The 13,691-nt window shown below is 29.0% G+C and overlaps 1 protein-coding gene and 1 pseudogene across 1 annotated transcript; both read left to right on the forward strand.

Annotated features, from left to right (window-relative positions):
- The first annotated feature begins 626 nt into the window (after window positions 1-626).
- Window positions 627-2,358, forward strand: LOC111282285 (F-box protein At1g67340-like). Its single transcript, XM_022870300.2, has 3 exons — window positions 627-917; window positions 1,021-1,183; window positions 1,317-2,358. The coding sequence occupies exons 1-3, from the start codon at window positions 676-678 to the stop codon at window positions 2,070-2,072; spliced, it is 1,161 nt and encodes a 386-aa protein (XP_022726035.2). The 5' UTR covers window positions 627-675; the 3' UTR covers window positions 2,073-2,358.
- Window positions 2,359-8,298: 5,940 nt separating this feature from the next.
- On the forward strand, window positions 8,299-12,222 carry LOC149518691 (uncharacterized; annotated as a pseudogene).
- Window positions 12,223-13,691: the final 1,469 nt, after the last annotated feature.

The raw sequence follows: 13,691 nt of genomic DNA on the forward strand, positions 1-13,691 counted from the left end.
TTTTAACTAATTAAAAGGGCAAATGCGGAAAATGAGAAAATAAATGGGCAAGTAAAACAAGGAACATTAATAGTCGTCGGACGAGTATCCGACCAGAATTCGCTAACCTGAGTTTGTTAACGGGAAGGCAATTTCCCACGCCCAAACAAAGAGCGTGGGTTCACTACCAAAACTGTCGGCGGTGTGCACGCGCCAGAATTACATTGATTTTTTACAACCTTGAGCAAAAGTGAATTACAGAAAATAACCGAAGTTGGTTGTTTTACTTGCAACAAATTTAACCGCTTTCAAAACAAACCCACAAGCATTTTTTACCTGAAACAACGTAAAAAAGAGATGAGAGGGTGAAAATCCTTTTATTCTTTTTACCTTTCTCTCGATGCCTCTCTCCTCCCTCTTCGAGTTCATATAAAACAAACAGACAAAACGGAAAACGGATAAAAAGATTGCTCAAAGTCATAGGGATTTTTTTTCCCCATTTTCTCAGTGTTAAAACCGACGACGAGAGGACGGATCTGGTCAACGGCATTTGACCGTAGAAACGATTACAAAGTAGGGATAAGAATGTAATTAAGCCTTGTTTATGTGCTTTCCTTTCTTATACATAAGGTCTCAGTTTGCTTCTTTATTTCCTCTCTTTATCCCCTTGAGCCGCTAAGGGAAAGAGAAAGAGAAATGAGAACAAGGAGAGGACTTTGTTACCCAAGAGCTGATGTTTGTGTAGACAAGATAATAGTTAAACGGAGGGATTTCGCTGGTGATAATATGGCCTGTCGGAAACGGCGAAGATTCACGCCGGAGGTTGTCGGAAAGAGTGACTTGTTTGATGCTTTACCCGATGATCTTGTCGTTTCCATACTCAGCAAATTGAGCTCTACCGCTCGTTGCCCTTCGGATTTCATCAACGTTTTGATTACGTGCGTTGCCGTTTCACTGGACTTTTTCGGTTGTCTTGTTTTTGAGGGAAAAGTTTGGAATTTTTTTTTTGGTTTCTTACGAATTTATTTGTTGTGAAAACAGATGCAAGAGATTAAATCGTTTAGCGCTCCATTCTCTGGTATTATCTAAAGCCTGTCCAAAAACGTTTGCCATTAAAGCCAAAAACTGGACCGACTCAGCTCACCGGTTCTTGAAGACTTGTGCTGATGCCGGAAATGTTGAAGCTTGTTACACTCTCGGCATGGTGAGTTAACTCGGAAATAAATTAATTTTATTTATTATTTATTAAAAATTCAAAATTTGTTTTACTTCTTATCAAGTTAAGTCTATAATATAGACATTCTCTAACAAGTTAAATGTTTTATGATGTGCGACAGATTCGTTTCTACTGTTTACAAAATCGAGGGAGTGGAGCCTCTCTTATGGCTAAGGCGGCGATTAGCTCCCACGCGTCGGCGCTTTACTCGTTAGCTGTGATTCAGTTCAACGGAAGCGGCGGCTCTAAAAGCGATAAGGACCTCAGAGCCGGTGTGGCTTTGTGCGCTCGAGCTGCTTTTCTTGGCCACATCGACGCCCTGCGTGAGCTCGGCCACTGCCTGCAGGATGGGTACGGCGTCCGACAAAACATCGCTGAGGGCCGTCGATTTCTCATCCAAGCCAACGCCCGGGAGCTAGCGTCGGTTTTATCATCAGAAGCTGCTTCTAACGTCTCTACGCGCTCTTGGCTCTCTTGGAGCCCACACCCGATCCCGCATCCCAACCATCGACATCCATCCCTGCCGGGGTGCCCGTTGCTGAGTGATTTTGGATGCAATGTGCCAGCGCCGGAGGCGCATCCGGCTAGCAGGTTCTTAGCGGAGTGGTTTGGCGCTCGAGGAGGGATGGCTGGCCCGGGGTTGAGGCTATGCTCGCACATTGGTTGTGGAAAGCCGGAGACAAGAAAGCACGAGTTTCGCAGGTGTTCAGTTTGTGGGGCAGTTAATTACTGTTCACGAGCTTGTCAAGCGCTTGATTGGAAGCTGCGCCACAAAGCCGAGTGCGCGCCGGTAGAGCGGTGGCTCGACGAAGAAGGTGATGGTGGCGAGGGAAACGGAGCGGTTGATGAGAACAATGGTGTCATCGCCGAAAGCTAGAAATGGTAACGGCCCATGGTAATTTATCAGTTTTAAGGCCATAAAAAATGAAAAAGTGGAAACGGAAGAAACGAGGCCAGTTTTGGTGGAAATTTAGTAAAAAAAAATTTTACCATGGTTTGTTGAAACGGCAGAATTTACCTTTCCCCTTGATCGCATAAGGGGTAAATCGGAAAATTCAGGTTTTTTTTTTTTTTAGATCCTTTTAACTTTCTTTTTGTACTATAGAGCAATGTTCGCCTAAATTTCGGTAAATTAAAATTCAAAATCCAGTAATTTTCTAGGAGTATTTATTTCCATTTATTTTATAAATAATTTTGGTTAGAATGTGGATTCGGGAATAGCATGATTTTGAAGGTTCATTGCTGCAATCAAATTATCACATTCTTATAGTTTAAATTTTAATTTATGTAATTTTATTATTTGTTAAATAAAAATACCAAGAGACTGACCAGAAGAAATCCAAGAAAATTGAAAAAGAAAAAAAAAAAAGAATAAGAAATGAAAGTAACGGGAGAGACACGCAGTGTTTGTAAGTGGAAGATAATGTGGTAATGTGGTTGTTTCCTGAACTTTAAAAATTGCTCAATTTAATGGGTGGCGAGGAGGTGGTCCAGGTCCCCAACCTATCGAAAGGACATTGGTTGGAATTCCAGCTGTAGCTTGAAAACAAATTTCTAGTGTTGCAGCAAAAAAAGGAAGATCCATCCAGATTTCTTCACTCTGAAAGGGTGCTTGACTTGACTCTCTGTCCACTGTACTTAACCAAAATGTACTCCAATTTGAGCATAATGGAGAGAATCAAGCCTTTTTTATATAATCTTTTATTTGGGACTTTGCATTTTGGGTTTAAGTTCATCAAACCGCAAAATATTTGATTGTCACATCTGACCAATTTTTTTTTTTGAGTTAATTATATTTTTTACATTTTAAATTTAAAAAAATATATAAATTAATATTTAAAGATATAAAATTATAAAATTTACATTACCATTCAAATAATATATAATTTACACAATAAACTTTTAAATTATATATCATGTTAATTTAAATTATAATTCTATTAATCATATCAATTTATATATGTAATGTTTGACGAATATTATTAAATTATGAGTTTATCACACTTATTATTAATATTTTTTTAATGTAATTTAAAAAATATATTTTTATTTGAATCGTAAAAAATTATTTAAAATCAATTAATAATTTTTTTTGTCACGTACATAAACATGAAATTTTTACAAAATATCTAATATTTTTATTTAACAAATAATATGCATATAATAAAATTATACTAGTTAATTACCATATAAATGAATTAAATTAACAACATTATAATTAAAATTAAAATAATTTTTTATTTGAAAGTTTAGTATGTAAAATATACATTTTATTTCTTTAGAAACTAATTTAAATATTATTTTCAAAATTCCAATATAAAAAATATAATTATCTCTTTTTTACACCAAGCCAAAATCAGCATAACCATGACGGCACAACCTTTTGCTTATGGATATGCTACATTTGCTTCAACACTTGAAATTTGGGTTTGACATGGACTAATGTTGGGAAACAATAATACACTCTAATTTTATTAGGAGACAATTGTGTTTTTTGGATGATTGGGTATACCAAACTTTGCTTAAGATTATTTTCAATGACCAAACAAACTAAAACATGACAACTAAAGCTTAAAAATCTTGCTATAATTTCATAAATTTTAAGTTAAAGGCTACTATATACTTAGAAATACCAATCTTCCTACCACTTTTGTATCCCTTTAGATATAAATGAATAGAGTTTTTGACAAACTATTTGTGAATATAATTAGGTTATATTTATTTGTTAAGTTTAATAAATAATATTAAATAATATTTTAATATTCATTTAATAAATGAACCGAGCATGATTAGAGGTTTGTTTCTTTTGTTTATGTTTATGAATAAGTTCGTTTAACGTTCGTGAATAAATTTAATAAATACTTATTTATATTTTGTTTTTATTCTTTCTTATATGACTACTTTTGATTAAATAAATTTTAATAAGATTTTAATTACAATTTAATATTAATACATTGAAAAGTACATTTGACAAAAATTAAAAATCTTTCATAAATTTTTAAAAAAGCTATTGTAAATATAATTTTTAATTGCCTAAAATGGACAATGAATGAATTATAGAAGAGACCTTTTGTTTATAGTCTTTTTATCCCACATGGCTTGGAAAACTCTTTATAGATGGATATGTCTCCTTCACTTTTGAAAACCAAGTTATTGGTTTGCAATATCAATTTTTTAGTTATTAGTTTATGTTCTTTTTTATGATCATGAGTACATCTTAGTTTTAATATTCACAAACAAATTTGTTCAATTTAAACGAATCGATCTCAAATTGAGCTCAAATATTTTAATATCTAAACGAATTGAACTTGTATATAAGTTTCGTCTGTTTCATGAAAATTGATTTCTAAAAATATTTTTTGAAAAATATCTATATTTTTTGAAAAAGTAGAGATTTTTTGTTATTTGTATGATTCAAAGAAAATTGTTTTCTATTTTTTATTGGTTTTTGAAAAATCTATTTTTTAAATAATAATGACATAACTATTAAACTATTAAAAATTATTTATGATTAAAATATATTAAAATTATTTCTTATTAAAATTATAAATATTAAAAAAATTATATTTTAATAATAATATTTAATATTAAAAATATTATATTAATATAAAAATGCTTAAAATAAAATTATTTATTATTTATATTAATATTTCAAAAATATTTCAAATAGTATTACTATTCTTAAAATATTATTTTTATTAATATAATAATAAAATAGTAATGTTGATTATTAAGATATTAGAAGTATGTATACTATTAAAAAAAATTTATTTTTTATTGAAAGTATTTATGATTAAATCATAACAAAAATATTATTTATTTATATTTATTATTAAAATAATAATATAATACATTAATAAGTAAAATATAAAAATACTTTAAATTAAAAAATAATGATAAATTACTAAAAAATTCATTTTATGAAAATAATAATAATATATTATTTAATATTAATTATTAACATAATAAAATATTATTTAATATATTACTAGTTATTATTAAAATAATATAATAATATTTCTTCTTGAAACATTAAAAATATTTATGCTCAATTATATACAAAATAGATATATTTAGAATTAAATTATTAAAAGACTTTTAATGTTAATATTTAAAATTTTTAATTAAAATTAATTAAAATATTTTTATTAATATAATAATATTTCATATCAGATTAAATCAAGTCTAAACTTAAATTATTATGTTCAAGGTTTTACCTGAGTAAAATTATAAAAATATTTTTAAAATTAAAATGTTAAGAGATTGTTAATATTAATATTTTAATTTTTTACATAAAATTAAATAAAAATATTTTTTATTAATATAATATTAGTTTAGATTAGATAAAATTAAGTCTGAGCTAAAAAAAGTTATGCTCAAGGTTTGACTTGATTAAAACTATGCTCGCAAGTTCGACAAGCAATTGTACCCATAAATAGTTTTTTTTTTTTAAATTGTCTTTCCATTTTGATTTCATTTTTTTATTAAATAAATATAAAAAAATACAAAAATCAATTTTCAAAAGTTTTTTTTCATGAAACAAATGAAGCCATAATATACAATTTTTTTATCAAACGTGAACAATATTAAAAATAAACTTACGAACCACCCAAAAATAACTGTATTTGTTTATGTTCAATTTGTTTATATTTTTATATCCCTTGATATGCCAATAATATATTAATTTAAAATTTTAATTGTAACATTTTATTTATGAATCATTCTGTTATAAAAAAAGGGTATGGTTTTACGTTATTTTACTATTATTTTGGAAAGTGTCATTCACTTTTGCGTAAACTTGCTCATGTGCCAAGTGACCCATTTGAAATTTTAAAAGACTTGGATATGAATATTAAGCCTATTAAAAGGATTTGGACAAATAAATGAGGCTCGATTAAAAAATAAGATCAGGCTTAGGTTTCACCATTTAAAGCTTAGGTTTGACCTAAAAAATAAAAAATATTTTTATTATAATAGGATAAGGTTCATTTGTTTTATTTTTTATAATGGATAAGGCACATTTGTTTTAATATTTATAATAAGATAAAGCTTAATTTTTTCTTTTTAAAAAACATTAATACAATGATCTAATTTTAAATTGCATTCAACAAAATTAAATTGGATCCAAACCAACTGACTCATAAATTTAATTAAAATTAATTAAATTAGTTAAATTAATAATTTACAAAAAAATAAAAAAAATATTTTTCTTAATTTTAAATACTAGTATTTTGGATGGGCTTGAACTTTATTATTATATGTAGGAACAAATTTAGGCAAAAAATGAGACCCAAAAAATCGAGTTGGATTAGGCCTAAACTTACTTTAAAATGTTGAAATATCATACTAAACCTGACCTGACCCGACCCTTAAGCAGCTTTACCTTTGTGTATCTTCTGCTTGTGGAATTGGCCCCAAGCAAAGCTAATGAAATGAAGAAACTATAATCTCTTAACCACCACTTATGAGACTTCAAAATTCATATCCTTGATTTGATTATGCATAAAATATAATTAGTGCAATTATTATAAAGAATTTGAGTGATGATCTTCTAATTCTTTAAGAATATATAAAGTAGTCACTTATTGATGGTCCTAAATATTATTTCAAAATTCAAGCTATAAATGTATTCAAAGTCTAGACTCTAGAGTTATAGATCTTATTCACCATCATTTTATTCTCTTGTTTTTTTATTTGAAACAAAAATTTGAACTTTGTTTTTTGAAAATGAGATAATCATAATTGAATTTTATTTTAATTTGTTCATATAATTATTTTAAAAATTAATATTTAATAAATTTAAAATTTAAAGCAACATGTAATCTCTTTTCATTATTCTTAACTAGACTTGTTCATGGGCCGAGCGGTCTGTCTGAACCAAAAAGTTTACCTAAAATTTTAAAGGGCTTGGGTACGAATATTAAGCTCGTTAAATGGGCCTAGACAAATAAATGAGGCCTGATAAAAAAATAAGGTTGGGTTTGAGCTTCACCACTTAAAATCTGGGCTTTGTCCAGTTCAAAAATTAAAAACTATTTTTTTATCATAATAAAACAAAGCCAATTTACTTTATTTTTTATAATAAAACAAAGCCAATTTACTTTATTTTTTATAATGGACAATGCCCATTTACTTTATTACTTGTAATATAATAAAACCTATTTTTTCTTTATACAAAACAATGATTTAATTTTAAATTGCATTTAACAAAATTAAATTGGATCCAAGCCCAAATGACTAATAAATTCAATTAAAATTAATTAAATTAGTTAAATTAATAATTTACAAAAATTGAAAAAAAAACTCTTTTTCCTAATTGCAAATACTAGTGTTTTGGATGGATTTAAACTTTATTATTATATGTAGAAATGGGTTTGGGTAGAAAATGAGGTCTGAAAAATTAGGTTGACAGGGCTTGAACTTGCTTAAAATGCTAGAATATCATGCCAGGCTTGGCCCAAATATGATCAATGAGTAGGTCTATTTTTAACTCACAGCTTTTTTTTATAAAGATAATGCTACTATATTAAGTAAAATGCTTGCATAGGAACAGACATTTTCATTCTTATTACTTGAGTTAAGGGTCATAGGTTTGATAAAAAAAATTTAAGCCAATGTACATAGTTGGCTTGATTCAACGAATTTTCTAATGCTGCAAAACAGAGGTAGATCCTATTATTTGAAGAAAATAGGTCTGAATATTATAGACAATGTTGAAATTTCTTGGGCTATAGCCCAAGTTAGTGCCTAGATGGCTTAGTTCAACCTTTTAATCTGATCCCAAGAAAAATAGCCCATTATATGAAGAATCTAGGCCTAATTAGTAACAACAACTCGATAGCTCTTCAACTAGCTTGCATCATAGATATCTTATTCTTTAATTAGAAAATTGAAGACTTGCGTTGCTAATAGTGAGTTGATTTTCTAATAGGTTTGCTCTCAAACCCCATTTTTTAAAATCATCATATTGTCAATTGGAGTTGATTAGTGATTTATTAGTTAATTATGTAGTGGTTATTATTGTTGATTTGATTTTATGTTATTGAGTTATTTGTTAAATTTAGGGTTTAAACTCTTGTTGTTTAAGAAGAGAAGAGAAAAAGATGGGTTTCATTATGGAATTTGCAAATAATTTGGCATTAAGGCTAATGAAAAACCTAAAAGAGAGGGATAAAAAATTTAGTTAGCACTTTTACAAAGTGAAAGATCATGATATGGGCCAAATAGTGGGTTAGGTTATAGCCATATAGTGTCATTAGGTTTATCTAAATAATCTTAGACCTCAATTCTGGACTTACAAGAAGGCTTCATTTTAGACAATACCTTAGTAGTTTTATTTCAAGTTTAATTATTTTTTATGATCGTTAGAGGTAGCTACTGCTAGCTTCTGATATTCTCAGGTTACAGCTTAAATTTGTTAAAAGATTATAAAAAAAAGAGTGAGAAGGGAATTGTAAAGGATTCTATAGAGTAATATCAACAAATTTCTTTTCTTTAATTTTTTTACTTTTTTTTCTCTATTTTCCTTCTTGTTTTTCTTTTCTTCTATTTCAGGATCTAAAATTCTAGTAAGCTAAGCAAACTCTCGTATTAGTGGTATCAAAGCCTTTTTCCTGGTATTCCCAGCAACTAAGGTGGAAGAAATTACAACACAGGAGATCAATCAGGTGTAGCAAGATGTGACCCAAATGTCAGATGAGTTGCAAAAGCTGGATGCAAAGGAAGACCAATGATTTAAAAATTTTTAGGCTGAGTTTAGAGCAAATCTCAAGAAGCTATTTCAAATGGCCTTTAACCCCCTATCTGGATTGTTGAACTTGAAGCAAACTAGAACAGTAGATGAATATTTCAAAGAATTTGTTGAATTTTTTTAGTTTCAACAATGGGATGAGGAACATGCTATCAACCTTTTCATCAACAATCTTAAGCCTAACTTATCCAAATCAGTAAGATTATTTCGACACAAATCCTTGACACATGCTTTGAAAATAGCTAAGCATTTAGAATTTTGATTTTATGATGTGCCTAAGAAACCTTCTATATCATACACTTTTCTTGCTATTCAACTTAGTGTCTAGCCTCAAACTAAATAGCTCATATCACTCTTTTTTTTATATATTGATGTGAATTTGATAATGACAACACCATTAGACAATAGTAACCCAAAGATATTTTACTTTCGATAATGAGGATGAGTATAAGTCTTATATTGACTATGTTGTCATGGGTAGCACTGTCAAACTTAAAGTTTCATACCCTTTCACTTTGGTTTCTTATACACTTTAACATTATGGACAAGAAAATATAGGTATAGTAACAATGAATGATAATGTTTTAAAACCAATTAATAGGGTTGGTTTAGTATATGAAGTATGTAATGAACTAAGCTTGATGCAATATTTAAAAAAATGGTTACTATACATGTTGATATATGTAGGATGACTGAAATGGCTTATTTGATGGTGACTGTGATTGATAATAAGCTAAGGGTGGTTTGTGATCCTTATGGGTTTAGGTTGTTAGTAATGGAGATGGATGATGCAAATGGGGTTATTTGGGTTAGTGATGAGGCAAATTATTGTGGAATTGGTAAAATGATAGGTGGGTTTATTGAGAGTGGTTTATATGAAGAAACTCAATTATTTTTTCTAAAAATGAATGGTAATTATGCCATAAGACTTGAGAGCAAGATTTTTGTATCTATTGATACTTACATGGGTATGGGATTTTCTAGTCTTGTTAAGCATTTACATGTTCAAGTAATTGTAGTTGACTTGAAGCATGATGATTATGATGTTTAGTCTAATAATCTTAAGATTATTGGTTATATCTATATGGGGCAGTGGAGAAAATTTTAGCATGGGTTTTATATAACACTTATTAAAGATAAAGCCTTATGGATTTCAGTAATTGATGTTTATTTGATTACTAACCCTATTCGACAAAAACATCTTGGAATACAGTATTTTTAACTAATGGCCATCTTAATGATCATTAGTTATCAGCCTCAAAGTTTATCTATGGTTTTTTTTAGCAGAATTTAGGGAGAGATTTATACCAAATTAGATATTGTGGGTGCTAACAATGTTTGGGATAATATTAGTGTTATAGCTAAAGTGGTGTCTAATTTTTTTGGATCCTATGTTAGATTATATGCTGCACTTATTGTTGCTACCCTTCCTTCATTTGACATTAATCATGAGTTGTCTTGAAGGTTATATCCTCTCATGATTAGTTTTGTTAAGTTTAAGACTATTAAAAAAATAGAACCACCATTGCAGAAATGATTTATCATTGCTACGATTCATATAAATGTTAGAATCTAGTTTGTTAGTGGGATGTTCTTTCATTTTTCTTTACCATTTTTAGTCTTGGAAATTAAGAAGATATGATAAAATGACAACAATTCCTATGGGATACTGTTGGTCTTTGGGTTGGCATAATTAATAGTTTTATAGTTGACTATCATATTAATAATACATGTAACCTTGAACAAGATATTGTCTATAGGATTGGCATTACAAATATTATCATTGTTAACCTTGAATTAGGCTATAGGTCTTGCATTATTCTTATATTTGCTATCGTAGCCAACATTTTTGTTTGTGTTAACCTTGTTGCTAAGTATGGTCTTGTTGTTGTCCTTAGAATGTCTAACACCATCACTACTGGATCATCTATTGATGTTTATGGTCCAAATAGTGATAGAATACAAAAGAGAAATTGATGCTCTTGATGCTGAAAAAAATATCATTGCTGTTATTGGAGAAGGTTTTACCATTAGTTTAACAGCCTTGGTGTCCGTTGTCCTTTTTGGTAGCTTTGTGAGCTATGTTTCTACTATTTCAACAATTGATAAAATGATCGCTGAAGTTTTTATTGGTTTGCTTGTTGGGGCAATGCTTTCTTATAGGTTCTTTGCTTTTAGTCATGATTTTTTTTATTTTTCTAAAATGGTTGAAGGGCTAAAGTATTTGGCTAAATGTGATCATATGGTTATCTATACCATTAAATAGTTAAGATAGCACATTGTTGTTGTTGCTAGAGAACTCCACTTTGAGTTTTATCTCATGCATTTACAAAAAAATTTTAAGGGCGGTGGTCAAATTATTACAATTTATGTCGATGGTGCTTTATTATACGCTTGCCACAAAATAGTTAAAAAATTTGTTAATTTGGCAATACTAATAAAGACTCAGCTTACTTATTATGTTACCATTCTTTACTGGTCCTTTGTTGTAAATGAAAAGTTTTCATCTCATGAAGAAGTTGTCATTATAGAAATTCTAAAGCTACAAGTGCCTCTCTTATTTTCCATTGATGTCATTACTGCTGACAACTTTGCTGATAATGCTAACAACATAATGGTATCAGAAGATGATACAAGATAGGTTCTGTTGGAATTGAAGAACAAGTTTTTGCATTTGATCCTTAAGGATAAGGATCATTTCTATAAGGGAGGTATTAATATAGGCCAAATAGTGCATAGGGTTATAGCCATATAATGTCATTGGGTCTATCTGAATAACCTTGGACCTCAATTCTAGACTTACAGAAAGACTTCATTTTAGACAATACCTTAGTAGTTTTATTTCAATTTTAATTGCTATTTATGATTGTTAAAGGTAGTTGCTGTTGGTATTCGATATTCTCATGTTACAGCTTAAATCTGTTAGAAGATTATAAAAAAAGAGTGAGAAGGGAATTGTAAAGGACTCTATGAAGTAATAATAGAAAATATCTTCTCTTTAAATTTTTTTCTTTTTTCTTCTTCTTTATTTTTTTTTTGTTTTTTTTTTCTATTTTAAGATCTGAAATTTCGGTAGTCTAAGCAAAGTCTTGTATCAAATTGATGCCAAAAAACCAATGAGATGTGGAATTATCCTTTATTACCTTATGGGTTTTAAACATTTGAGCGCCATAATGCCCAGCTCCATTAAGATATTCATATTAGCTAAGTGCTCAGTCGAAGTGATCCTTATGATGACCTTTTTGAAAACAACTATGCCTCATCTTCTTACAAATGAATATCAGTTTTGAATTTTCAAAACTCCGAATGTGGGATTTGGTTTTTAGTTAGTTTTTTTTTAATTCAATAAATTGTTTACAGGCATTGTAGTTTGACAATTGTGTTTCTATTTGAGGTTTGGGGATTCATGGTTTAATTATAAAGATTTTAGATCATTGAAAGCATCTTTACATAATTATAAAGTTTTCTTGAATTGGCTTTGTTTAAAACTTTATTAGTCTATTTGGTTTAAGGTTAAATGTTTATGTTTATTGGAATATGCACAGTTTATCTTGCTTCACAACTAAATCATTATTTGGTGGCAGGTCAATGTCATGAATGGCCCCTAAATTATAATGTAAAGTTCAATGTGTTATTTAAACTTTAAATCTCTAATATGGTACCTAAACTATGAATCTGTCAACTAATATGGTATTCACCCTTACCATGGCTAGCTTCAAATTATAACACTTAGCGGACAAACAATCCTTCAAATACCATATTAGTTAATAGATTTATAATTCATGTACCATATTAGAGAATTTTAAAATTCAGATACCACATTAAACTTTCACTATAGTTTAAGGGCTATTCATAACATTAACCCTTTGGTGGTTGGTTTCCACACAGTGATAGAACTCAATTATTGTTTTCAAAGTGCTATTTCTCTACATTACAATACTTGCTTTTATGGTTTTAATGGTTTAATCATGATCTTGGACTTGTTAAACAACACCCTGACTTTTGCAATTTATTTAAAAAAGTGTAAGAAATTACATCAAACTTTAACCTATATACACTAGATAGTATTTTAAATAATGATAATTTTATTTTTCTCTAGGCTAACCATTTGTCATTTACTCTTGAAAACCGTGGATTACAATATGTTGATTTTACAAAAGTTTTTAGAAGCAATTCTCAGTTATTTCACATTGGTGATGCAAGCTAATGATTACAAAAAGAGTTTTTTTTTTTTGAACCTTTGCTATCGTAACTGTGGTCGAGTTTTAAGTCAGAGTGATTGTAGATCAACTGAGACACTAAATGAAAAGTAAACTTACGAATTATTATTTCAGCTCTTAAAGTAATTTCTAATTATATTTTCATCAATGTAGGAATAAAAAACCATCAGTAGATGGCACAAATGGACATTCAAACTTTCACTGTTTGTTTGAATTTCTTATCTTTTGTAATAAAAAAAGTGTTGAGAATGGCTTATGAATGAAAATAAGTGTACATGGAACTCAAGGGTTAAGAAAAACAATGCTTTGTTCTTGTAAATATGTATTGTGTTAGACAACATGTTTGATTCTTTTACCTTTGGTTGCTTTATCCAGTCTTAATACCTTATCCAAAAAAAAAGATGTGTCATAAGATATAGATCCGTAGATCCATCGCTAGACATAAAACTTAGGAGTTGCCACAATATTTTTTGTTTAGGTGTCATTGATCACCTGATCGAATCTATCTCATTTAAAAAAGAGTTTC

Source organism: Durio zibethinus, chromosome 5, assembly GCF_047325235.1.
Source record: "Durio zibethinus cultivar Kanyao isolate XHJ-2024 chromosome 5, ASM4732523v1, whole genome shotgun sequence".
Taxonomy (NCBI): Eukaryota; Viridiplantae; Streptophyta; class Magnoliopsida; order Malvales; family Malvaceae; genus Durio; species Durio zibethinus.